Source organism: Podarcis tiliguerta, assembly GCF_965153285.1.
Source record: "Podarcis tiliguerta genome assembly, chromosome: 10".
NCBI classification, from domain to species: Eukaryota; Metazoa; Chordata; class Lepidosauria; order Squamata; family Lacertidae; genus Podarcis; species Podarcis tiliguerta.
This window is the reverse complement of record NC_139543.1, coordinates 30,828,157-30,855,885: the sequence shown is the minus strand read 5'-3', so window position 1 is coordinate 30,855,885 and position 27,729 is coordinate 30,828,157. Positions and strand designations below refer to the sequence as shown.

At 42.4% G+C, this 27,729-nt stretch overlaps 1 protein-coding gene across 2 annotated transcripts; it reads right to left on the bottom strand.

Moving 5' to 3' along the window:
- Window positions 1-347: 347 nt before the first annotated feature.
- On the bottom strand, window positions 348-24,956 carry RAB3IP (RAB3A interacting protein). 2 transcript variants are annotated; one of them, XM_083399904.1, is made up of 11 exons: window positions 24,393-24,956; window positions 11,729-12,004; window positions 11,319-11,580; window positions 8,994-9,089; window positions 8,306-8,383; window positions 5,991-6,194; window positions 5,134-5,262; window positions 4,526-4,638; window positions 3,332-3,431; window positions 3,159-3,228; window positions 348-781 (listed from the first exon to the last, which is right to left on the bottom strand). In XM_083399904.1, exons 2-11 carry the CDS (start codon window positions 11,977-11,979, stop codon window positions 699-701), a joined length of 1,386 nt encoding a protein of 461 aa, XP_083256030.1. In that variant the 5' UTR covers window positions 11,980-12,004; window positions 24,393-24,956; the 3' UTR covers window positions 348-698. The 2 variants fall into 2 exon arrangements, with proteins under 2 accessions (XP_083256030.1, XP_083256031.1); XM_083399905.1 differs by lacking the exon at window positions 24,393-24,956 and adding an exon at window positions 13,316-13,407.
- Between the last annotated feature and the right edge of the window lie 2,773 nt (window positions 24,957-27,729).

Here is a 27,729-nt window from a genome sequence, read left to right as displayed (position 1 = left end):
GACCACATGACCTGGAAAGCTGGCTGTGGACCAACGCCGGCTCCCTCGGTCTAAAAGCATGATGAGCGCCGCAACCCCATTGTTGCCTTTGAGTAGACTTAACCATCCAGGAGTCCTTTACCTTTACCTTTTTACTCCAGATATTTCCAACCCCATAGACACCAGGTGGGTAATTAGGGTAGTTTTACTATTTCAAAGCCCTAGTTTTTGGTTGGTATTGCCATATATATTTACCCCAAGCTATTAACACCAAGTTCCCTATAGTAATGGGAATATCTGTGCAGAAACATGCCCCTCACAATTTGCAGAATGCGCACTTCTCCTTTTAAAGTTCGACACCACAGGACTCAAGTTTGAGTTAACTTTTATTAAGTCGAAATCCTACATTATAAACTCTCCAGAACACAAAAATGAACACAATATTTGAACAGCATCAAACCTGCGTTTCTCAACTGTTAAAGTTACAATCGCTATAGTACACCTGAAAATCCTCTTGCCTTCATTTCAAACGAAACAATAATGTCCATCCTTAAATAAAATAATCTTGCTGAACTCCAAGAGTATGTGGCGCAATTTGCACAGGAGGAGAAGCCTTGGACCCTTTTCAAGATAAATATCAATGTTGTGACAAGGATTTTGAACCACTCCAAAGATATGTACATATATGGAAGTGCATGCAAGCACCAGAAGTGTAGCAGTTACAGCTCTTCCTTGTAATATCCGAGTTTTGCCAGCGACATCTCTTTCCTCAGCTGCATAACCTCCCAAAACATCTGATCCACTGCACAAGAAAGAAAGAAAAAACCCAAGACATTTCAGTTGCAGCTAGATTGGTTGTAAGAAGGGAAATGGAAGCGTGTGTTTAATATGGTGAACTGTTGGTGTAAGAAAGCTTTGTTCTTAGGTGTCTCAGAAAAATTAACTCATCATCTCAAGGCTCAACCAGTGGACTTTGCTGCCACTTGGAGGACTTTTGCCATACACATAAACAAACATATGAAGCTACCTATCCTTGTTTGACTGTGTGGTCCAAATCATGCCCCCTTTCACCCAACCCTACTTAGCAACATTCTCTGTTTTCATTTGCTGTCTTATGGCTCCCTCTCTGCTTTGTACTTACCTTGGTTTTCCACGAAGTGATGGTTTTCGTTTTTCCTTTACAGTGGTACCTTGGGTTACATACGCTTCAGGTTACATACGCTTCAGGTTACAGACTCCGCTAACCCAGAAATATTACCTCAGGTTAAGAACTTTGCTTCAGGGATGAGAACAGAAATCGCGCAGTGGCGGCGCGGTGGCAGCGGGAGGCCCCATTAGCCAAAGTGGTACTTCAGGTTAAGAACAGTTTCAGGTTAAGAATGGACCTCTGGAACGAATTAAGTACTTAACCCGAGGTACCACTGTAGTATGTTTAGCGTTATTAGTTATAAACTAAGATTTACTAGTACTGCTTTCCTTTTAAAGTTTTAACACAAGGTAAAACAAAGAAAACAGACATGTTGGGGAAACGCGTTTCGTCAAAAGCTCCCAGCTTTGTATACTTATCTACTTTTGTATATTCATGTTATTCCTTCCCTTTTACAGAATGCAAACTGGTTGCAGAAGTCGTATGAGTCAGACAAAGACATTCCAAAACATACTAACATTAAGTACCATCCACTGCGCCAGGAACAGGGGCTTTTTTCTTTTCTTTTCTTTTTTGAAAGAAAGAAAAGGGAAAGGGTCTTGAGTTTTCAGATATTAAAAATTCAGTATTTAAAAATAATGCAGCTCGAGAGCATCGCTACAAAGCTTGGCTAATGCATTTTGCATTAGAAACACTACTAGCCTCTCATCAAACTGCCGAGGGTTCAATTTTCTTACCAGTTTAATGCGGATGGGCACAGGGGAAGGAGAGAACATATACCAGACTTAGTTCCAACAGGGGTCCACCAAGCCTTTTTAGGCCCGTTGGTGCAATCTGAGTTTTCAGTAAGTGCCACAAGCAGTACCCACCTCCAATCACTTTTCCCCGCCCCCCACCTGACACCCCTGAGAGATAGAAGGGAGCTGGGCAAAGATCAGATCCAGCGCAATTCATCTGAGCCTTGGAAAGCATTCAGAGCTGAAAGAGGAAGTGGAAAAGGGTGTCAACTCTTCCAACTTCCTCCTTCAGCTATGTACTTTTCAAGGTACCTTATGTCACCTTATGGCCAAGAGGCAGGGGAGGGGAGGGGCTCAGAGTCTTTGTGGGCACCGGACAAGGATGCCATTATACCCACTCGTACCATGTTGGTGGTCCCTGAACCACAACCATAAATCATGTGTGCATACGTGTCGCAGTCCCCAAATTTACAACATTTGTTAGAAACCCCCCCCCCCCAAATATTATTCTTTTCTGGTTATTTTAAAGCATAGGGAGAGAAAATTATCTGGTTACACGGCATCCAGTGATAACCTGGCAATTTATAATTTGGGTTGCAATCTGTTTTTCGGGACACTTCCTAAATCTTACTAATAGTTAGGTGGTATAAATCTTATATTATTTCAGGCTTAGTTATGAAGAATTCTCCTCGCTAGCTGTATTGCTTCTTGTCCATATTCCCAAAGTACAGTTGTACCTTGGAAGTCGAACAGCTTAGTTTCAGAACGTTTTGGCTCCTGAACGTCACAAACCCGGAAGTGACTGTTCCGGTTTGCGAACTATTTTTGCAAGCCGAACATCTTACGGGGCTTCCGATTGGCTGCAGGAGCTTCCTGCAGCCAATCAGAAGCCACACTTTGGTTTTTGAACGTTCTGGAAGTCGGATTCCATTCGACTTTCAAGGTACGACTGTATATGGTATATGCATAGCCCTAGAGGTTGCAAAACAGGGATGGAGAAGCTCTGGCCCTTTCTGATGTTGTCTGACTCCAACTCCCATCAGCTCAGTCAATGTTGATTTTATGATGGGAGTTGTAGTCCCAAGCATCTAGAAGGCAACCTTTTGGGAAAGGCTGCTGTAGAAGTCTTTGCTCAATTAATGGAGACTCAGACCAGAGTTATTGCCAATAACAAGTAGGCAATCTTTAGGGTCAGAAAAGTCTCAACTACGGGTAGACACAGAACCTTCCTACAGTAAGTTCACCAGTAAGTAAGTAATTTTTGGTATTTGCATTAGACATAGATCTTTACTTACCATCTTGCTGCTTCACAAGCCCCTGTTGTATATACCGAATGTACGTGAAGAAGTTACATACAGATGTAATCTGCACAAGAGAGACGCAAGAGTTATAATATACTTAATTGTGCGCATTACACAACTATCTGCTCCATGAGCAGAGTCAAAGCACAGGGAACCCCAATACTTACCCTATATCTACAGAAAGGAGAAATATAGTAATAGTTGCTTGAGTCCCCCAACTTGATTCTATGCTTGCATGTTTTACTTTGTCCACTGAGAGCACATTTCCTGTATGGATGGAACAGAAAAGTAGTTTGTTTGTTGTTGTTTTGAAACCTATCTAAACTACATGAAAACTGAGGTCTGGTACAGTTGCCTACAATTAAACAAGAAATCTGCAATCTGATTTTACACCATGATTTACAGACACCACTTGACATTGTGAACGATAGTTGTGCACAGTGGTCATGCAGCTTTCACGCTCTCTTCCTCAAACGTGCTTGTTGAGTCCCAAAATCTCCTTCAGAGAACATCCACCATAAATTCTCGGTCACTTAATGTGCCTCAGGTGGACAGCAGAGGTAAGGATATCCAGTAAGCCACTCTCAACTGTGGAATATATTGCTAGCTATAATTTCAAAGTCAAGACACAACAAATATTTAAAGACAACTGAAAGGACTGTGCTTATCACTACTTTCAGCTATTGTGTGGCAATATCAATAAGCACTTGAAGTATTTACAGAGAGAGAGCGAAAACTATGTTATGCTAACTTTATAGTACACTGTCAAGTTGCAAGAATCACACTAATAAAGTCTGGGTCCCTTCCAATTCCATGATTCTATGGCAGTGACATTGCAATGTTTACATTATACCAAAATGAATCAGGTTTGAGTGATCAGTTCCAAAATTTAAGTGCAGATTTCAAGTCATTTCTGTCAAAAGGGGCCATAGCTGGTGAGCTGTTGCTGGAAAAAGGGACTCCTAGCCACCAAGGCCACTTGAGCCTCCAAGACAGGTGAGGAGCACCTGCTCCATCCTAAAGAGAGCAACCCCACCCAGGTCCAGCTGCCTCCCCAACTCCTGAGCCTGAGAACTCAGGACACATAACACCACCTTTCCTCAAAGGAACTCAGGACAAGGCCTGCCCCACAGCAGTTGCCATTTGTGTTACTATGCCTGAATGCACATGCACACTGTGATTCTTTGGCACAAAACAGCTCACATGGAAAAGAAACCCTATGGCTCTTTTCTGCAGCACCCTATGACATTTCTGGCCCTTAGCAAACCTATGCCAGTCATTTCTGACAGGCAGGCAGACATTGTTTTGAAATAGCATCTTAATGTCTCTTGCACGATCCGATTCCACCAGTTTGAACATACTTTGGTCCTCCACATTCAACCGCAGAAGCTTTCACAAATCGAACAGGTTGCAAGCCAACTGGTTCAATGCTTAAGGTATTGTTTTCCACAGCTTCCAAGACGGCCGACGCCAGCTGAAAATGGAGCACATAGTTTAGATCTGTTGAAATTTCCTAAAGATATTAAATACACAGCATGCTACCCTGAAACAACTGCAGACTTAGGCTGGATCTAGGCACATCAAAAACGCGTTTTGGAAAACACACTGTAAACTTTGTAATGGGAAATCCCATTGATGAAAGACGGGACATTACAGCACCATCTGGTGTCACAGTGTTATAACCCATATAAAACACTTTTTCTTTACTAAGGTAGCTGAACCTTGAGTCTCTGGACAGCGAGCAACCGGATGCCTGTGAAAAACCTGCACAGCAGGTTTCTAGCAATTGGCATTCAGAAGCATTCTGCTCTGACCATAGAAGCAGAAAGTAGTAACCATCATTGTTAGTAGCCACTGATAGCTTTCTCCTCCACAAATTTGTCCAACCCACTTTTGAAAGCCATCCAAGCTGGTAGCCATCACTGCCTCCTAAGGAAGAGAGTTCCTGTATATGGTTCCAAAACGTTACCTCACTTTTTGAGAAGGTCAAACACGGAAAGATATCTTCCTGGTAGATTTTATCCAGGAAAGGGCATGCCCTGTCCATAGTGGGATCATCCTTCCAGGATCTGAATTCGTTATACAGAGCTAAGTCAGCCTATCATTAAAAAAGAAAAAAGAAAAAAAATGAAAAGAAGAATCCAAAATTCATTCTAAAGTCATATATTGCAGATGACACCCACATCACCTTGAATACAGAATCTACATGACTATACAGACAGTGATAAGAACCCCTAAGTCTCACTGATTTACACATAACATGGGTAGATTATACCCTAATACCACAGCTATAGGCATCAAGTTGCACAAAGGTTATATTTCCCTCCTTGTTCAATCACTAACTAGGGCATTGGTTACCTGCCAACATCTGCCTTTGTTTCTTAACCTCAGCTCGTGCTCTTGAGACTAACTCACATAAGGGTGCAGGTATTCTAAATTTGCACGCCTTATTTTCTTTGAGCACACAAAGGAAAGAAATATGGAACACCTGATACAAGCCAGTTTTATGAAGTTCTCAACGATAAGAAATATTCTCTTTGTGGGTCACTCTAAAGACCTGTTTAATGGGGTAAGGGAGCTGAATTTAAAAACAATTGAAGCAGAAGACAGTGCTTGAAGGCAATCCTTTAGGCAAAATGTACACATCTTTTTTGAGGGGGAACAGAGTGATCTGGCCACAGTTAGGCAGCCGAATTAACAAACTGTTCTTTGGAAGAGAAATGCAAATGCTTCGTTCCATTGCCTCAATGGATGGTATTGCCTTATGGCAGCTTCCAAGTGCAGGGGTTTTGATGCAGACCTACAATACAAACAAACGTGAAATACCTCTTTGCAGTCTTTCACAATTGGCTGCATCATGGCGACATCCTGGTTGCTGACCCCCATCGCGCTGCTCGTACTCTTGTTCCTCGCATGGCCTTTTTTGAAGGGTGTCTTTCCGCTAGATTGAAGCTCTTTCGTGGGCGACGTCGGTGAAGTGGACAGCACTAACGTTTTCAGGGCTGCTACCTCGGCCTGAAGAACATCAATCTAAACACGTACGAAAGAAAAGGAGAGACCAAATAATTGATTGGAAATAATTGATTGGAAAGCAAGCAAAAGCTGCTTCTACTACAGTCACTCATTTGTGACAAAATCCTTCATGGAATAAATTATTTTGTAGCCAAAATGACCTGAAGTAACCAAGGGACCTAGCCCCAAAGACCTAGGACCCGCCAGTAAAACGCCAGAAGAAAGCTTATCCGTTCGGAACTCTGCATTAGCAGACTTCGTATATTTGAATTAGTTTGGGGTTTGCTTTTGGATAATTTGACAAGAACACTCTGGGGCATTTCTAAACATGAGTAACTTGTGTGATGCCTTATTGGCAGAGTTGAAGGTGAAATCTCAGCAATGGGCTAGCTACAGAGGTTAGGGGTCACCACGTAAGAGGCCTTTAACAGCAACGCTGCGTGGCACTACTGCCACAGCTATTAGTTTCATTCTCTGCCCTTTCACTTGCTTGAAAGATCTGTTTTGTTAAAAACCAGGAGAAAGGAAGACACCTGTGTGCCCCAGAGTCACAACATAAAGTCATTTTCACAAAAGCAAGAGAGCAATCGACTTTATATCCTCTTGTTCAACAGATCTTTCAGTTTACCATTCATGGTCATTCTTGCGTTTTCCTCACATTGCCATACAGTGGAAACAGACTAAACACAAAAGTCCACTGGGGAGGAAATTATTCATCTCTAAGTTCGCTACAAATGGAGTCCATCACCTCAGCTCATTGTTGAACTAGAAAAACAGAACTCTAGTGACTGAAGGGGTAAAGAATGTTCCAGCTGAAGTCTGTAACATACTGCAGAATAGTTACGAAGGGAAATAATGACACAACTCCAAGTGAGTAGTATAAATTAGACCTCTGGCAAGAACTAGCTCATATATTTGTTCAAATTGTCGTACAAATATTTCTATAGGTTACATGAATGAGAATCACCGAGGCCAAACAATCACTAAATAGTGTCAGATGAAGACAGAGCTTGACACCACCAGCTCACAATTACTAATGTCATTTTCTACTGGATATCTACTCCCCCTCAGGAAATTACTAAAAAAAAAAATTACAAAATGTCACAGCATTTTCCTTGTGGCAAAGAATTCCATATACACTGGAACTTCAGGTTACGTACCGTCCTCCTTACGAACACTTTGGGTAATGAGCTCTGCTAACCTGGAAGTAGATGTTCCTTGTTGTGGACTTTGCCTGGGATGCGAGCAGAAGTCGCGTGCCGGGGGCGCGCCGGCAGCAGAAGACCCCATTAGTGAAAGTACATCTCTTGTTAAGAACGGTTTCAGGTTAAGAACGGACCTCCGGAACGAATTAAGTTCGTAACCAGAGGTACCACTATATAAGCTTTCCTCAAGCTAGAGTGACTCAGCCTTCCCACTTGGGGCAGAATTTGCTGATCCAGAGGGCTCTATATGGAAAATACTTTTTCTTTCATATTCTCCCCTTCCCACACCTATTTGCCTCTGAAAGTATTTTTGCCCAATTCCTGTAATTTCTTCCCGTTCTCCTTTCACACTCAGCTTGTACTTTGTATTCCTCCTCCCTTCAAATTTACCTCCTCCTCTGTTGTCCTTTCACGTTCACTTCTTCCTAACTGCAACAGGTTTCCACTCTTATCAATTTTCCTTTATATTCCCAATTTTATTTTTATTTATATTATTAACTTTTCACCTCACTTTCTAATTGCCTTCAGCATGTCCTCTGGCCTTTATCCTTAGAAAGGAGACTTTCCTTCCTGTGTCATCCAAAACATCTGTCTCCTGCCTACTTTTACTCAGCACAAGTTGTTGGTACTGGCACTGGGTCCAACCACAAAGCTAAGGCACAACGAGCATATACAAGGCAGGCTCTGGTACCGAGGCCCACCTGAAACTAGCCCAAAGCCCACTCATGGGTCCCAATCCACCTTAGTCTGTTTTTACACATCTAACCTCCTCACTTGACACCACTACTGCGTTTTTTTAAACACCTAGAGTTCAAAGGTCAGTTGGCAGCTTGAGGAGGCTGTTTTGTGAGTGAAAAGCTGGGGAGAGGAATGCATACGCACAAAAACAAATCCCTCTGGGTCACAGGGATATCATTAACTCACTTTTCCTTGTGCTTCTTTCAGTTGTTTTTCAGCTGTCGCCTGCTTTACGTTTGCTTCCCTCACCATTTTGTGTGCTTCCTATAAGAATAAACATTTGCATGGTATATAAATGCTTTTGCATGGGCTTTCCTGCCAAATGAAAACAGTAAGCTATGAAATGTGGCTCTCTTTTGTCTTTAAAAATAATAGATAGCAGGGATAAGGTTTTGAAGTCACTCAAGCTCACAGCTGCTCTTCACGTTGCTTTTGAAAGTCTCAAGTGCACCGACAGGCGAGTCGCCCATACCTTAAAGATAAGCGACGGAAAGTGCTGGAAACATAATGTTTGAGTCCGAGGTCCAATCAGAAGAGACAGCTACTTTGCAGTTTGATTGCCATTCAAAAGGCAACAATATAGCTGCTATTCCACCCAGGAAACCCGCCATTTATTTGGAGAAGCATGGCTTGGACCATTTCGACTACACAACCGCATTTACAGGCATGAGCACACACACCCTGGTGAATCTGCTGTCACCCCAACTGGTGAAGAAATTTGCTTCATTTTTAGCAGATGAGCTTACAATAATAAACTACTTCCCAAACTTCCCATTTTTGAAGGTGGGGTGGGGTGAGGGGAGACATTCAAGTACATCCTGAAATGGCAACCTCAATCCAAAGCGTGTTATCACAGCAAAGTCTCCAAACAAACCTCAAAGAGGCTGGCAGTAAGTTCTTCCAATTCCTGTCCGAGTTGGTCGCGCACTTTAGAAAGCCTCTCGCATTCTTCATCTTTCAGTTTCAGCTCCTAAGAAAAAGAAATGGGTGTTGACTTTGAGAGTTATAATTTATGACTTTTCCAACCCTGGGCAGAAGAGAGATATTTGGACCAAACTAGACACGATAGAGCAGCCATGTGCATTTTACTCACGTGTTTGCTTTGTTCAGGTGTAAAAGGGCAGTGGCGTTACATGAAATGGAATACGCAGGCAAGAATGGGAGATTGAGTTTCTTTCTGCTCTTTTCTCCTGACGTGGCACTCATACCAGAAGCAAGCTGTGCTGGAGATAAAAGTGCTTGAAGCAATGGGGCATAGCAAGGCAAGAGAGGAGAAGCTATCGCTGCTCTTGTGCTCTACGTTTTCAAAAGAAGCAGGGCCCACTGCTTCTTATGGAAATGGGGTTGCCTTGTTGCCCCTTGCTTGTCTTTTGCTGGAACAGAAACCTTGCTCCATACAAGCTCTTCATGGGAATTGCTACTGGTGCATAGCCAGTAGTTTCAGCTTGATGATATACTTTCAAGCAAAGTAGGACTCGCAGCAAAACAACCCTTGCCTCTCCCCCCAAAGACATCAAGAATGAACCAAAATGGAAACAATCCCTTCACCTTTTCATTTCCCAGTGTTAGTAAGTATACAGCACTAGGGGGCAGCCAATATTTAGAAGACACGCGTGACAAGCTCACACAGAACAGAAAACAAAGAGTTATATCTCCAGGAGGGTAACAGGATACTTTCAGGATGATGGATAAGATTTGCAAAGGTTTGCAAAGCTCACTCACAAGCAACTCGGCAAAATTGCAAAGTAGCAAAGGGTTTCTTTTTGAAAGCAAGGTGAGCTGAAAAGGCAGTTCCAAGGCCCGTTCCTTAGAAAGAGCCCTGTTTACGTGAATAGGGCTACTCTGGACTAAGCAGCTTGAAGATTGAGACGTGAGAAGTCTTGGCTTAAAGCAATGCTGACCTGGCCAAAACAAAAAAACAGAAACCAAGCAGAAGGATCGTTCCTTCTCTTTCATGACATCAATGCCTACATTGTACACAGCATCTCCACAGGCTATGGCCATATGTGATTTACATGAGTGAAGGGAAAACCCAAGACTTGCATCACTTTTCCAACGAAAATCAGTCAACCTAAGTTCATTTTACAGATACAGAACTGAAGCCCTGAGATGTACGGATGAAGGACAATATACACATTTAACAGCATCAACATCCTCACCATCAGGATACTGAAGTGAAAATAATATTCATTTTAAAAGAGATTGAATGATTAAGCTTGGCTAAATAAGCCTATGTAATTAGCAAGAAAATTGGGGGGGGGGGGGACTTTTAACAGCACGTTCTTAGAGGCCTGTTAGAAAATAAGAAAGAGTAATGATAGCTTTGCAAAATGCCCTTTTGGCTATTCATAACTATGTATTTTAACACTTAAAGTATGCTGTACCTGAAGGATAGTACTGTATAAATCACTGAACTGGCAAATATTTGTAGTTTAAATTGCTTTACTATTCATAGGGAGGGGGTACAGGGCAATGAAACACTCTCCCTTGAACCACTGAAATTCATATTGACATTTTATCTCACAACCTTTGAGATTCCGTCAAACGTTGCTCATGCAGCTTGAAGCCAGTCTTCATCATCACAGAGACATGCCACTGTCATCCATGCACCTTCCACACTCAATTACTGCAATGAACTTCATGGGGTCATATTACACCTATCTTACAGCATCTCTGTTACTTACTAGACTGTTTCCAGGCCCTGTTAAAGGTACTTTAACAGAAAGCATTAAGTGGGCCCAGGTCATGGAAAGTCTTCTATAAGAAGTCCTAACTCTCCCCACTATATACACATGTTTTGTTCAGATGCAAGGTTAGATTCTGCTAAGAGCAGAGCATATTCTGCAATCCACCCAACGAGAGGCTATTCCATATAGGCCTTTTCAGAGGCAATCAATCACATTTTTATTCTTCTGGGATGTTAGAGTGGAAAATCACTTGATCAAGACTGAAATTTGAAGGTCTGTCTGCTATTTTAAATCTTTTACCCTTGGGGTTCCTTCCAACTGATTTTACAAGTTTTATTTTTATTAAGCGCCTCGTGAACAATTTTCAATATACCAATGACGTTAAGAGAATAAATAAAGGAAGTCTGGAAGTTTGCACGAACTCCAAGATTTTCAGGATGCGGAATTCTGCGCTCAACCGTAAACTGCACTTACACAGAACTGAAAAAACATACCATAGACATTAATCTTACCCTCTGAGCTTTAGCAAGTTCCTCTTTTAATCTTTCATAGCCCTTTTCTCTGACTTCCAAAACCGATGGGCTCCGTAGGCGAGACAGACTGTCTGTGCTCAGTCCCAAAACATCATCACTTCCTTCAGCGGAGTCTGTTATGGTTGCTCCCTGCAAAAATTCTCTCTCGGCATTGCTACTTGCCTTTCTGGAATTATCATATTTGGACGAAGCACCTTGGAGTCCCGAGGTAGAACAAGGAATGGTTTCTGTAACATTGATGCTGAAAGAAAAAGGCATACATATTTTAGCAATGTATACTGCTGCACATAAAGTATTATTATGAAAAAACAAAAGACAAACACATACACCAGAAAGTGACTTGCAACAAAGCTTGCTTAGGTCATCAAGAGAAGATTCTCACAACCAACCTGATACCTGATGCTTCTGCACAATTGAGGTGCCTAGGAGATGAATAGACTGGTTGTGTAGGAAGATCAGAGACGTTCAGGGCACTCGGCTGAATTGGCGTGGAGCACACAGCTGAGGCATGAAGCCGGTAGATGACCGTGGGTGAGGTAGTTTGTTCAGAAGCACTAGATTCATACACTCCTAGAAGATCTGGAGTGGTGGGCGAGGCTAGATTCACTTCGTGAAAACCTTCCAGGGTGTCGTTGGCCATAATAAAAGATTCATCATACAAAGTCCTAAAATGAGAATAATTTTTTGAATTATTACACTACATCAGCTGTATTGCTTGTTTACCTGAGATGACCCTTAGGGAACAGAGAGGCAAACAGTGTGGCCAGATATGGCGACATTGGATGACACCTAAGTCATACTTAGTAGTTCCACTGAAATAAATCGCTTAAGCCATTGGGTGGTACCCAACTAAACAATTCCACTAGTGCAAGTGCTTTTAGCAGCAGAATGAAACTCTCCCCTCCCAGCACAACCCCTAAATCTGCTCTAGAGCAGTGTTTCCCATACTTGGGTCTCCAGCTGTTTTTGGACTACAAGTCCCATCATCCCTCACCAATGGTCTTGCTACCTAGGGATGATGGAAGCTGTAGTCCAAAAAAAACAGCTGGAGACCCAAGTTTGGGAAACACTGCTCTAGAGGGTTGAGGGGAAACCCAGACCAGATTTAGGGGGGTCACACTTACGTTTCATCTCTGTAACGCTCAGCAGCAGAATGGGGAAAGTTGTAGCATGTTGCTAACACAGCGAAAGGAAGGAGACAGACAGACAGTGAGGGAAGCAAATGTGCCCTCGCCGAAGGAACTATTGGTGTGGGGAATCAGCATGGGACAGTGGCTGAAGCATACAGCTGGGAAACCCAGCTTCACATTCCCATTCAGATGTAAAGTCTAATGATGCCTACCTTTCAAGGGTACTATGATGTTAAGATGCTGCTCTGAGATGCTTAGAAAAAGGAGATGATAATAACACATACCGTCATACCTCGGGATGAATAAGCTCCAGCTTAAATATTTTTGGGTTGTGCTCCGCGGCGACCCGGAAGTAACGGAGTGTTTTACTTCCGGGTTTCGTCGCTCGCGCATGCACAGATGCTCAAAACGACGTCACGCGCATGCGTGGAAGCGGCGAAACGCGACCCGTGCAGACGCATCTTACGTTCGCTTCAGGATGCAAACAGGGCTCCAGAACGGATCCCATTTGCATTCAGAGGTACCACTGTATAGGATACCATGGAATGATGGTAGGCTTAAACCAAAAATATGAGAACCGCTGAATGATAGCTATGAGCTTTCAGATAATTTTATGCAGGACAAATGGAGAAAGCTCCAACTATGGAAAAGATGTGTTTGCCGGGGGGTGTGGGTGGGAGGAAAGAGATTCTGCTGCTTACTAACATGAAGGTAAAAGCTTAATATCTATTTCGGTCATTTAATCCGTTTTTTTCCACAAGTATATTGCGGCTTAGCTCTATTCAAAATGTTATTTTTGCTCCTATTGCATACTGCGCGCAGAAGTGGCGTGCGATAAATTGCTACCCTGACAACTGTACTCCAGCTTTTGACTGTCGAAGAAAATAACCCAAGAAACAGCCACACAAAAGAAACACTGTAATTTTCTGTGGAATGCGGCTTCATCTCCCAACTGCCAAAGTGTTCTGCCAAGAAACCCCCCACCAAGTCTGCGAGGTAAACAGGGACTTCCTGGTATTCCTAGTGGTTTTCTAGAGGCACAGACTCTGTCCAGTCTCCCTCCCATCTCATCTCAAATGGATGCTTTGTAAGGAAGAAGAAAGCCTGAATATACAGCTTGCACAAACTTGCATAATACCTCCTTTTAAAAACGTAGTCTTCTACGGTTGTGCTTAACTAAACGCTCAGTTTCTATACGACAGTAATAAAACTTAAGCCAGGCATCCCCAGCCTTCGGCCCTCCAGATGTTTTGGACTACAGTTCCCATCATCCCTCACCAATGGTCCTGTTAGCTAGGGATCATGGGAGTTGTAGGCCAAAACATCTGGAGGGCCGCAGGTTGGGGATGCCTGACTTAAGCACACAAGGAGAAAAGTGTAGCTACACTTTCAGTTCTTGCCTACAGTGGATACAGTGCTCTCCTTTTTTCTTATAACCTACATAAATGAGAATTAAAGCTTCTTTTAATGTTCACAGGCACACAAATTACTTTTTGTAACCAAGTCTGAACCTTGTGGTTTTCTATATTGCCTACCCGAAAAGACCAATTTCCATGGATCACAAGTCAAATATACAGAACTGATATAAGATGGAGACTACAGGACAATTTATCACCCTGAAAGTATGGTTGGCAAGGCAAAACTACTGCAAACCCAACAGCTCAGAAATCACTATGTTTTTGCAAGTACCGTGCATGTTGTGGTTTAGAGGGAAATATTTAAAAGAGTTCTCCATCTCGTAATAAATTTTCAATTCATTCCTCTGTCATGAATGGCATGAGCCTCGCTGAAATGTAGGGATAGCAAATGTAGATCCCTCCAGATGTTGCAGAGCCCCAACACCCATCACCCCTACCATTGGTAATGCTGGCTGGGGCTGGTGAAATATAAACCAACAGCATCTGTTGTTGGCTAACCAAATTGGCTAACTCTGCTGTAATGATTGAATCTTTATTTGCGGCAGCCATTGGCCATAGCAATAAAACAAGAAATAAAAAGTCAATTATATAGAATACATTTTAGGGTTTTGAATCAATAGTCAAATAGTGGATCTTATTCTGATTGCCCCAGCTAAAAACCTTGCAAACTTTGCTGTCACCTGCTCATCTTGATCTGCCAAGAGAAAGGACACTGTGGCAGTGGTTGGGCAACCAGGAATGGACAATAAAAGAGCGATGATAATCTCATTCCTCAAGTCTTTATAAAGAGCGCAAGCCAGAAGGGCCACGGATTCGGTACTGCCATCTCCACAGGGATATAAGCATTTTTCGTGTGGAATCTGTTGGAATCATCCCTCAAGTACAGCTGAGGGCAATATATTCAATCTTGCAAGAGCAAAAGCATGTCTATATTTTAGAATTGCTAGGTTATACAGATAGGGTGCCAGAGATTCGAAATGGGAAGGTGTAATAAAATCAGTAGTGTGGGTCAGAAAAATTTTCAGTGCTTTTATTTTCCCAAAAATACATAGATAGATAGAAGATAGATAGATATTCATTTCATAAGCTCATTAGTAGCAATGACTGGATGACAATTACAAATATGGTCTTTGGGAGGTTTGACAGTATCAAATTTTTAGCTTTGTTTATTAAATACAAGTGAAACAAACATTCTAAGTTAGATCATTCTCTAGGGCAGAGCTTTCCAAACTTTTCAGGTTGGTGAAACACCTTTTAGACACACATCACTTCGCAACACAATAATTCAGTTTTACTAGCAAACCACAGAGGTTAAACTAACCCCTTTCCAGCCCCAGGAGGAAAGAAGGGAGTGTTTTTGTGACACACCTACACAGTGCAGCCGACACACTAACGTGTCGCGACACACAGCTCGGAAAGCTCTGTTCTAGGGCCTCTGAACATTTTCCGAAGCAAAGCACCCCAATTTGGATAGGAAGATTTTCCAGAATTATTTTTAGAATGTCCACAGCTAACCAGAAGACATAACTTGACCATACCGTGCCTTTCTTCAATACTCAATATTTACAATAGAATCTAATGTACTTTGACTCAGTGTGTTTGACCAGGCTTAATCCCTAAAAATCGTCTTATGAACATCTTTAAAAATAACAACTGTATAAAAATCATGAGGGTCAAAGCTTCCCAAGGCACTGCATTGCTAAAGCTTTGTTTTATACAGTCAGTAATCCAAACCCCCAAGGGAGCTGGTTGTTACCTGATGCAACTCCAGGCCTCCCTTCCCCCACCAAGCAGATATTGAGGCCTGAGGATTTTTAGCAAGGCAGGCAGCTGCATTCAGACAAAGGATTTGGAATGCACGTAATTGACACTGAAGAGGATGTAAACAAATTACAGTAAATAATTTAATGTTTCTAGAGACAGCATTGCACGAAAACCTCTATTCGTATTTTACAGCTAAGCATTGTCTTAGAATTCGACTGTTAGCAAAAAGAAATGGCGAGGAAGAGATTACTCCAGAAACTATTGTAGCAGGATGGTTCAAGTAGTGCAGATATAGCTCAATTCCAGGAACAGGCATATTAAGATATTCATTTTACCTCCAGAAGCAAAAATGAAAAAAGCAACATGCTATCATTAAGAGCAATGACAAACCTAGACAGCATCTTAAAAAGCAGAGACATCACCTTGCCGACAAAGGTCCGTATAGTTAAAGCTATGGTTTTCCCAGTAATGATGTATGGAAGTGAGAGATGGACCATAAAGAAGGTTGATCACCAAAGAATTGATGCTTTTGAATTATGGTGCTGGAGGAGACTCTTGAGAGTCCCATGGACTGCAAGAAGATCAAGCCTATCCATTCTGAAGGAAATCAGCCCTGAGAGCTCACTGGAAGGACAGATCCTGAAGCTGAGGCTCCAATACTTTGGCCACCTCATGAGAAGAGAAGACTCCTTGGAAAAGACCCTGATGTTGGGAAAGATGGAGGGCACAAGGAGAAGGAGATGACAGAGGACGAGATGGTTGGACAGTGTTCTCGAAGCTACTAGCATGAGTTTGACCAAACTGCGGGAGGCAGTGGAAGACAGGAGTGCCTGGCGTACTCTGGTCCATGGGGTCACGAAGAGTCGGACACGACTAAACGACTAAACAACAACAAAAAATGGGTAACAAAAAATGGACACTTTTGATCACCTCCTCATAGTCATGCCAGAGACAGATAAGGGAGGGGGAGCATGCAAGCCCCCAAGTCTTGTTCCTGCCACGATCAACTATGGTTGAGCATGACTTCCCAACTGGCCAATTTACACACAATTTGATCCTAGCATTCGGCGTTGCTCTAGTCTGGAAGTGTCCTTGTCTTCATTGTGAAAAGTTGAATTAGTCAAGTACAAATGAGAGCAGCAACAAACTCCTGCTCAGTCAAGTTGTGCCCTCTTCCAGGATACTCCAATCCATTCAATGCCACCCTCTTTTCCATTTGTACCTTTCGAGTCCACTCAGCATGCTCAGCTTTTGCCAGACTGGGTTTTTTGGGTGTGGGGGGGCAGCTCTTAGGGTATTTCTTCTCAAATATGTTCTGTACTTCTGGGAACCATGCCAATCATTCTCTCTTGCTTCAGTGGCCTCATTTTGGCTAAGATCCTGTCAGCACTCACCAGCCAAACCAGCTATGAGAGGGAGTGATTTACACTTTCAGGTAACAAAGAAATGAATACAAGAACCAGTTTTGTGCTCATTCGGATGTAAAACAGACAAAACAACTTTGTGTTCTTACCAAGCACTGAATGGTGTTGGAAACGCCAATTTCAGAAGTAAAAAGGACCTTAGAACTTCTATAGAGATAGTTATGCCATGATTTGTCAACATTAAAAGGTAAAGGTAAAGGTACCCCTGCCCGTACAGGCCAGTCTTGACAGACTCTAGGGTTGTGCGCTCATCTCACTCTAGAGGCCGGGAGCCAGCGCTGTCTGCAGACACTTCTGGGTCACATGGCTAGCGTGACAAGCTGCATCTGGCGAGCCAGCACAGCACACGGAAACGCCGTTTACCTTCCCGCTGGTAAGCGGTCCCTATTTATCTACTTGCACCCGGGGGTGCTTTCAAACTGCTAGGTTGGCAAGCGCTGGGACCGAATGACGGGAGCGCACCCCGCCGCGGGGATTCGAACCGCCGACCATGCGATCGGCAAGTCCTAGGCGCTGAGGTTTTTTTGTCACTTTTGTCACCATTATTATATGGCGAATAAGACATTTTATGTAAATTACTGCCAGAGTAGTTCTACGCTCTCAAAGAAAAGCCAGCTTAAGCCTCATGTGTAAAGACAATCTAAGAAACAAGGAAGTTCCAATATTTAAATCTCTAGTGAAACAGTGACAGAAAGTTGTAAAAACACTTTAAAAAACAAACCACCATTTAAAGGTTATTTATGTTTTAGTTCTATAAACAGGGTGAAAGTGATATGGTTTAATCAGCACTCAAGGCTTGCTTACACAATGCATTAGCCTCTGAGGAGACCTTAAAACATGTTTCGGTGTCACATGTGTCAAAAGTTGCAAGCTAACTAAAGGAAAGAGGCTTTGAATACAAAAGGCTTTGGACTGGCCTCTGTACAATTTCTGGGTAAGTGGCTAATAAATTATATTATGGACTTTAGCTTGGTAAGCACCAGACACTGGAGTCATGGACACAGTTCTCCAAAGATAACACCACACAACACGCAAACACAGGGTCAATCCACATTTTCTGAAAGCACATGTGACACAGAGCTAATTAAGAGGGTACAGTGGTACCTCAGGTTAAGTACTTAATTCGTTCCAGAGGTCCGTACTTAACCTGAAACTGTTCTTAACCTGAAGCACCACTTTAGCTAATGGGGCCTCCTGCTGCCGTCACGCTGCCAGAGCCCGATTTCTGTTCTCATCCTGAAGCAAAGTTCTTAACCTGAAGCACTATTTCTGGGTTAGTGGAGTCTGTAACCTGAAGTGTATGTAACCTGAAGCGTATGTAACCGGAAGTACCACTGTACTTCAGTAAGGTATGAGATAGAAACCCTGTTCAGTTTCCCAGCTACATCCTAAAGTCATAAAACTTACAAAGTTTTAAGTTCTTAAAATATAAATCATTTTAAACATGCATAATAGAAAGAGTCTATGTCCACATCATACCTTACATAATATATTCATTGGAATTTTAATGTAGATAATGACCATTTCAGTTTTCCAGTCCATTAGAATGCTAACTTACATATCAGTGTATCAAAAATAGGGAGGGAAACAGATTTAAAAATATTTTTTTCCACTTCTAATAAAGTGGAAAATAAAGACATAATCTTGCCATTCTTTCCAGTAATGGTCTTCCCTTCAGGAGAAGACATCAGCACTCAGTGCCCATGGGCAGCTGTCAAGACCCCAAATCCCTGGCAAGGTCCAATGCTAATGTCTGTCTAGCCCCCCACTTTAGGTTTCCCCCCACCTCACATAGTGCTCTGATCGGCACTGGCTGGCTGTTCTAGGTGCCATTTAATTTCCCCCAATTCCCCCAATGAAGTGGCACTCTGGGGCATTAAGGGAAATTTAAGTAGTGCCCACCCAGGGCTGCAACTGACTGCTGCTAAAGTTGGGTAAGCCAGGGCCAAAAGAGATGAGGAATCACCAGGAAGGCCCTTTCTCCACAGAACCTGCTCATCTTCCAACTTCCTGCCCACCACCAGATTCCTAAGGATTTGTGCTTTTCCTGTATGTGTAGGACAACAGACTGAGAGGTTCCTCAATTCACTTACACAACAGCATTGAAGGGAAGGCTAATTCAAGATATTGCACATTTATAGATGAAGGATTAATTCTCCGCTAAGTACACAGCATGAACTGATAAACACAAGTGACTCGCCAGCAGGCTTTTGCAATTTAGGGCTATTTTGGGCATTTTGAGATTCACAGACGTCTTGCACCCACTCTGTGTAGCTGCCCACAAATGCAGAATGCCACATTTAGATTCGGCCCCTGCATGAAAACCCTTAATGAAGAGCCTGCAAGACAACCTCATTTATCCCAATCAAGAAAGACATAATCAAATCAGTACACTTTTTTAAAAAAGGAAAACGTCGGAGGCAAGGGAATAGTTACATCTTTGATGAGGATTCTGGAAGTTTCCCCAGATTCCTGCCATCACTAGCCTTTGCAACCAATCACCAGAGACTACCTTCATCAACAATAACAACATAAGACAGAAAGCTGCTTTGTGACTTCTCTTGCTGTTTACTATGAGATTTTTTTAAAAAAAATAATCTAGTTTCAACTGCAGATTTGCACCAGGTTACTACATATTTTAAGAAACATTGTATAATACAAGTGAGCATTTTATTTTTTTAAAAAATGAGAACTGTTTGAGTGGAAATTTATATGCATTACTAGTGAATTTGCATTAATCCCAATTCAGTGTTCTTCCATTAAGAAATGAGGTTTCTAATCCTGTTTGCAACCCTAATGCCCATTTCTGTCAGATGCAATTTTTTTTATAATAAAAAAGGAAGAAAGAGCAATAACATATAATTGAATATTTTGAAAAAAGTGTGAATTCAATCACTTTTGTTGTAAGGAAGATAACAAAAATGTAAAGTGAACCCCTGGTGAAGGAGGAGGAACGGACTATTTCTGGATAGAAGTACAAATGTTAATTGTTGGTTTACTATGGAGTTGAAATGTTCAAAGATCTTAAGTTTAGAGCTTTACCTATCTTAAATTCCAAACAATGTGTCTTTCGTTAAATATTTTAAATGTAATCTTCCTAGCAAAATTCTTTCAATCTTTGCCATCTCTGCACAACACAAAGCGATGGGGTTTTTTTACTCTGACCAAAGGACGCGACCCCCTTGAGTTAATGTTTATTTGGCAGGAAATGTTCCACTTCTTCTTCTGCTACTCTTATCCCCCTACACTTTTAGTGTTAAATCTCAAAGTTTCCATTAAAGCCAAACATTTAAAGAGACAGTGTGGTATAGCAGTTAGAATGTTGGACTAGAACTTTGGAAAATCTACACCCAGCTGTGAAGTTAACTGGACAATCTTGGGCCAGGCTCTCAGCCTAACCTGCCACACAAAGTGGTTGTGAGGAGAAGCATGCAGAACATCTTCAGCACTCTTGAGCCATGTGGGACATCGGTGTGATAATAAAATAAATCTCCTGCACAGATCAATAGACAAAGCTCCTCTCCTGCACCTCTGTTATTAGGCAAAAAGCAGCAAGAGTGTATAGAATTAAACCCTACATGAAGAGACCATTATTCAGTGGATAGATGCTATGTTTAGCAGGCAGAAAGTTGTGGATTCAATCCACGAGACAGTCTGATAAAAGTTCTCTGGTAGAAGGTGGCTAGCAGAGACTCTGGAGAGCTGCTATCAGTCAGAGTAGATAGTAAAAAAAAAAGGTACAGGACCCCTGGACCGTTAAGTCCAGTCAAAGGTGACTATGGGGTTGTGGTGCTCATCTCGCTTTCAGGCTGGCATTTGTCCACAGACAGCTTTCCAGGCCATGTGGCCAGCATGACTAAACCGCTTCTGGCGCAACAGAACACCATGACGGAAACCACAGCACACAGAAACACCTGTTTACCTTCCTGCCACAGCAGTACCTATTTATCTACTTGCACTGGTATGCTTTCAAACTGGTAGGTTGGCAAGAGTTGGGACAGAGCAATGGGAGCTCACCCCATCACGGGGATTCGAACCACCGACCTTCTGATCAGCAAGCCCAAGAAGCTCAGGGGTTTACAAATGGCAGTTTGTGTATTCAATAGCAGGTTTCTGAGGTTATTATGAAGGATGCCTTGCTTGTTTCTTTTCCTAGTATCATGAACATGTAATCACTACAAACATGTATTTGGTGCATGTTACAAATCAAGTTGCTCAGCGGCTCTGCTAGGTGACTGAGCCACTTCTCGATAAGCACCTAATCCACTGAGCCAATGGCTCAGCGGGGCTGTATCACTAGCTAAGAACAACTTGCTGGATGACATGAAACAGGCAGTGCAATGAACCAAGGTGATCTTGGAAACAGAGTGAGGGCTAACAGAAGTGCAGGACTTATATATCAGGCAAGCAAAACACAACTTTGTGGCTGCATAATGTTACCTACTAACTCAAACCCTAAGGCCAGAAATACTGTTAAAGCAATTAGGCCCAAACTCCAAATGACAGCTATAATGCCCCCTCCCCCTTTTTCCAGATTACAGTCATACCTCGGGTTCCAGACACTTCAGGTTGCGCATTTTCGGGTTGCGCTCTGCACCGAACCTGGAGGTACTGGAACGGGTTACTTCCGGGTTTTGGTGCTTTGCGCATGCACAAAAGCGCCGAATCGCGGTCCGTGTGTGCGCAGACGCGGTGCTGTGCTGCGGGTTGTGAACGCTGTGGGTTGCAAACGTGCCTCCCACACGGATCATGTTCGCAACCCGAGCATCCACTGTATTACATTGCCCCCTAAATCTCTCTGCCTCCCCAATCATTATCAGTTGCTCAGTCTGACTAGTGGTACTGCTCCTGAGACCAACCAGTTCTCAGACACAGTGTGAAGAACTGATGCTGCAGGTAAACAAATGAGACAGTAGCCTATGTATCCAAGGAGCATGGCAACCAGTGAGAAACAGCAGTTGACAGAGAATGCGCATGGCAATGAGGCTATGAATCAGGACTAGATTCCTAGGCAAGCCAGGGGTAATACTGTTTACTACTTGCATTGGGCAAATTAAATTTGCATACCTGTGCCAATAGCAATCTGTGCTGAGGACAAGGCTACTTTTCAATGTGCACTATTAGAATATCCATTAACTTGCTTCTAGGTCATTTTAAAAATCTTCAAAATATATTTGCTTGCAGGGTGCCAAGGAGATGTCATGACACTCAAAATATGTTTTGCTCTAACGAAAATGACAATTCTAAGATACACTTGAATATTCATAAATATGGCCCTTCTAAAATGAGATTTGAGTATTAAGTGTCAGCTGCAAGTTACATGGACATTAGTTATTTATTAAAAGCATAATGACTAGGATAAATTATTTATCCCTCTTTATTCTCAAGGTAATGTTAACCTAGCGTAACAGAACTCTAGCACTACTAAATGGCCTTGGGGGGTGGAATAGACAAAGGACTTAAGGGGGGGAGGGGACAGATAAAGGGTGATGTGACCATGCACAGAAAACAAGAAACATATATAAACTGCCAGAAACATAAAAAAGCACACAATTTTGTTTTAATTTCTGCACACCATCCCCCTTGTTTCATGTATAATAGATTAAACTTATGCAGTAATGACATTCATATGCATGCATTATCAACCTTTCATCTATGTTAGAAGCAATTTTCAAAGAACCATACATTATTTCTTTTTTTCTTTTTTTTAATGCTCTAGCATTTATGAACCAAGCAGACAAGGAAGAACTTGTACAAAATGAGAGACACAAAACCTATCAAAATAAAAGTTGCTTTCACAACTTTTTCAAACCAAACACTGCTTCAGAAAATAGTTATTTTGTTCCCCACAAGCCACCATCCAGAACTTTTAACATTAACTGTGGAGGAACAGAGACTCCATTTATCCTTCCTTCAACTTAACCTCAATTTCATAATACTGTTACCTTAAATCTGTAGTACTTACAGTATTGGTAATCTCCAGTTACAAGGTATTAGCATGCTATTGAAAGTAGGTCTCCTATTGATAAATTGTTCTAGACAACACAATGGACACTTTAATTTTAAGAACAATGGATACAGTCTGCTTTACATCCAGCAGAACTGTCAAGTTCGTATCAAAACTTTAAAGACGATGTTTTCATGAAAAACAGACAATGTTTAACTCCAGGAACAAAGTTTTACTGTCAACTCTTTATGAAGAGTAATTCCAATCTGTTCTCCATGTTGATTTTTAAAGCAATAGTTACCAGCACTTTCCCATTCCTTTCATGAAATTTGCCTCTTAAATTCATTTGACTTTGTTTCTTATGCAAAGCCTTCTTTAACATCCTCCCAAATTCTAGTCCCCCTTCAGTCAAGATCAAGTTCAGAATAAGTCGTGCTAATTACAACTTGCATATATTGCCCTTGTATAATTTATTCTGCTTTCAAGATGGAACATAGGAGAAGACAGCTGGGAACAGCATTAAATTATGTAGCCGACGAAGCCGGGAATGCAGGGTATAGAAACAACAAACGCTCTTGGAGAATACAGCAGACGACTGGCTGGCCAGACATCATTATGGCTGCCACAGGGTTGCAAACATTACTCTGCACGTTTGCAGGCTTTCCAACTTGCAAGGGCTGGCTTTCTGAAAAACAACAGAAAGACTGACTGTGCAAAATGTGGCCGTCTGCAGACGGCCGGGCCACAGGCGCTGAGTGCTGGGAACCTCATAGGGTGTTTAGACGAATGCAAAACCACTTAAAAGAGTGTCAAGGGTTTAAAAACCATAGATCCTGGGTGTCCAACCCTCTCTTAAGAAACACCGTTAAATGCAGTGCTATCTAGGGAGCTGCATCAGGTTACCCCCCCCCCTCCATCAAATACTATCTTCATTCACCCCTTCTCGCATCTAAATTGGTGCCATCGGTATATGGCTGTTAGACACCCTCCTTGATGAATGCACTAAGGTGGGGGAGGAGAGCAGGAGCCGCTCCTGAGCGCATTTGGGCAAGGTGACTCCGTCGAGTTTGAGGAACGGCCACCCAGATGGGCTGGAAGTGATCTTGGAGGTGCAGCCCGGGAGGAAAGAGAGGGGTGCAGAAGGGCGCCTCTCCGCCATGGGTGCCTAGCAAAACACAGCAAGGACGGAGGCGGCGACGGGGAAGGGAAGGGCCTCCCCTCCAGGCGTCCCGGCTGCTCGGGAGCTGCGTGTTTCGGGTGCCCCGGGGAGAGGAGGAGCCCCCGACGGGGTGGGAGGCGAGAAGGTGCCACAGGTGGGGCTGGGGCGCCCCGGAGAGCCAGAGTTGCAGAGAAGGACAGAAAAGGCTTACCTGCCGAGCCGAGTGAGACGCTTCCCTGCCAAAGGCGGCGGCGGCGGCAGCTCCCTGCGCTACTCCTTCTTCCTTCGGCGGCTGCAGCCAGTCTATGATAACAAGAGGGCAAGCGGAGAGGCGGGGAGCCGCCGCGCATGCGCCCAAGGGGACGCGGCGCCCTCGGGCCGGGCGGAACTCCAGTAATCAGATGCCAGGTAAGAAGCAGCGGCCCGCTGGGTAGGAGGAGGAGGTCCAGGTAGGCGGCGCCAGAGGGCTCCGCGGGCTCCCCCTGGAGGCTGCGTCCCGTCACTTCAACGCCTCTCCGGGCCCCAATCAAGGGGAAGAAGAAGAGAGACGCAGAAACTCTGCAAAGCTCTCCCTTTGCACTTAGCCGGGCAGCTTGCAAATTGTTGTAGCTTAAGCGGTGTGGTTTCTAGCGCTTATAAAGGGATAAGTGGAGTGGTCTGGGCTCCTCCTGCCTCGTAGCCCCCTCAAATTTGAGCACTGATCAGGAGGGAAGCGCTGACTTAAGTGCAACAAATCCTTGGAGGGGTTGTCAGGATTACACCGGTATTGTTTCGAAGCGTCATGACCAGTTTGTGTGATTGGCAACCCAGTAACCAATGCTTGTTTGTAACATCTGTTTATGATAGATTTACTCTTTATTACATAGAATGCTTTCAAATATATATATATCACTGTAGTAAACACCCTCTTCTGTTCTATTGTTTTTTTTAATTCAATAAAGTTGTGGTATTTTATTATGAAAGTTAATTAAAGCTGTGTTTTAACCAAGGTACACTGAGAACTTAAAACTGTTAGTTTTGCAAAGCAGTATGTGCTAACCTTGAAAGATAACAGTGCAGCCAAGACCCTGAAATTCTTATAGCCAAGAAATAGATTAGCAACTGCATAGAAGGAAATGCTACTTTTAATTAAAAGTGGGGGATTTTGTGTGTGAATGGTTTTCCTTGTCAAGGCTGAAGCAGGGGTGCAATCAAGGGGTGAAGATCAAGCTATACCTTTTAATTCTGAAATGTAAAATTCATTTTTAATGCATTTTTTATTTGTGGTATTTCTATCAACTGCCCAAGTACACAGTCCTCTGCATCCTCATAAAGATAAAATGCTAAAACACAATATGAAATATATCATTTTCCCCTGGTTTCTCTCTCTTCTGTTTCCATTGTTTTATTGTTGGCTTCTTGATTTAATGAATTTGGTATTGTGTCATTGTTTTATCTTAAGATACTCTAAAGCCATCATGAGTTGACATTTTGTCTAGAAAAGTGGGATATAAATTTTAATGTAAATCGTAAGATTTATTTAAATATATTGAAGACTATGCCTAGCAGAAGGAGCAAATCCTTTGCATGCTTATTCAGAAGCAAGCCCAATTGAGTACTCATTTATTTAATCATTCAATTGATTTATTAGCCACCATATAACAGAATGTCTGTGGGTGGCCTGCGAAGGAAAACAATAATTTTTAAAATCACATTAGGTCTAGTAGGCAGAGAAATACACAAGCAGGATAAAACATTGTTTTTATATGCAACAACTGCGGAAAGAATGTTGCTAGCCCAAAGATGGAAGCAAGAAGATTTACCAACGAAAGAAGAGTGGCAGATGAAATTAATGGACTATGCAGAATTGGTGAAAGTGATGGGAAAAATTCGGAACCAGCAGGATCAGGCTTTTCAGAAAGACTGGAATAAATTTATGTTATATTTGAAAGACAACTGTAAACAATTAACATCGCTAGCAGGGTTATAGGAAGTTTTGTAAGGAGAAATTACCGTAATCACTTATTACCTATTGTAGTTAATTAGGTAATTATATAAGGATAAGATTTAGCAGGAATAAGAAATATAGGAAAATGCAATATATAGAGATTTGGTTTGAAAACCATCAGTCGGGTAGGAGGGAAGTCACAGGCTCTTGGAACCAGATGTTCTACTTTTGTAAAAAGGTTGCTATGATGTCATGCAAGAAAGTATTTGTAAAAACCAATAAAAATTATTTTTTAAAAAATAAAAACCACAGTTCTGTGAAAGACAGTTTAAATGCAGCAAAAGTACAGCTTTAAAATCAGATAGCTTTAAAGTCAGATAGATCACTTAGAACAAGCAAATAAAACACCACAGCATCATAACAATTAAAGTAGAGAGCAAAGAAGAAAAACCTAAACCTATCAGAGAACTAAATAACAACATAATAAAAATTTAAACGGTGTTAGAAAATAAAGAGAAATTTACAAGGACATTAGTGCATTCAGAATTGCAGACTAGCGCTTCCTTTGAGGTAAGACTTCATTTAGCAATCAACCCAAGATAGAAAAACTCCCTTATTCTCAAGACTTGTTAAAACTCAAATATTGCTGTGGCTGTGTTTATATTTGCGTGCTATCAGTATGAGAGTAGTATAATTTTTGGAAATTTACAGTTCAATCCTGTGTATATTTACTCAGAAATAATAAACTCTACTAAAGTAAGTGGTGCAGATTCTCTACAATTTTAAGATTGTAGTTTGAATGTTCGCAGCATACCTGAAGTACTGCAGTGTCAACAAACTATTGAAGTATCCCCTTGCTAGAATAAGTGGTTGATAACAATGTCTGGATAGGATCCTAAACACATATACATCTAAGTAAATCCTCTCCCCATTTGCTCACACATTTCTGGCAGGCTTTTGTTCTGTCTGGAAAGGGAAATGTCTGCTCTTGCAGCCAGTGTTTTCCTAGACACTGCCAAGAACTGAGCAAGCAGCTGGTGCCCCTGAGCAAAAAGGCCATGGCCCCAATCCAGCAGAGGATCGGGGTACCTACTGCTGCACTCACTGAATACCCATTAGCATCTAAAATGTTAGCAGTGCTAGCAGTAGTAAAAGTGCTGATCTCTTGATGGCTGGCAAATGTGGAGCGTCTCGATTCCCTGTTCTTCCCTCCTAACAGGTACAGTCAGTGCAGAGTTGAGCTTTGCAAATTCATCCCAGGTACTAAACAAGGCAGGCTTGGGGAACCTGTTGCCCTCCAAATGCCGCTGGATTCCAATGCCCGTCAGCGTAGACGGTGACCATGATTGATGGGAGTTGTAGTCCAATAAGAACTGGAGGACCATAGGTTCTCCGCCCCTGAGTGCAATGTACAATTGTCCCCTCTATAGCAGTCCTTTGTACACAGCCAATCTACACACACGAAATCACTCACACAGACTGAAGTGCCAGAGTACAGTCATACCTTGGTTTTCGAACAGCCTTGTTTTCAAACGTTTTGGCTCCCAAACACAAACACATGAGTGTTCTGGTTTGCGAACTATTTTTGGAATCCGAATGTCCAGTTTGCAAACTATTTTTA

Excerpts from the sequence above, each read along its gene's own strand:
- RAB3IP (XM_083399904.1), bottom strand. The coding sequence starts at position 11,979 with ATGGCCAACGACACCCTGGAAGGTTTTCACGAAGTGAATCTAGCCTCG. Across the intron at positions 11,581-11,728 it reads GCAGAAGCATCAGGTATCAG|CATCAATGTTACAGAAACCA; the intron begins GTTGGTTGTGAG and ends TTTTTCTTTCAG. Across the intron at positions 5,263-5,990 it reads TTGTGAAAGACTGCAAAGAG|GCTGACTTAGCTCTGTATAA; the intron begins GTATTTCACGTT and ends TTTTAATGATAG.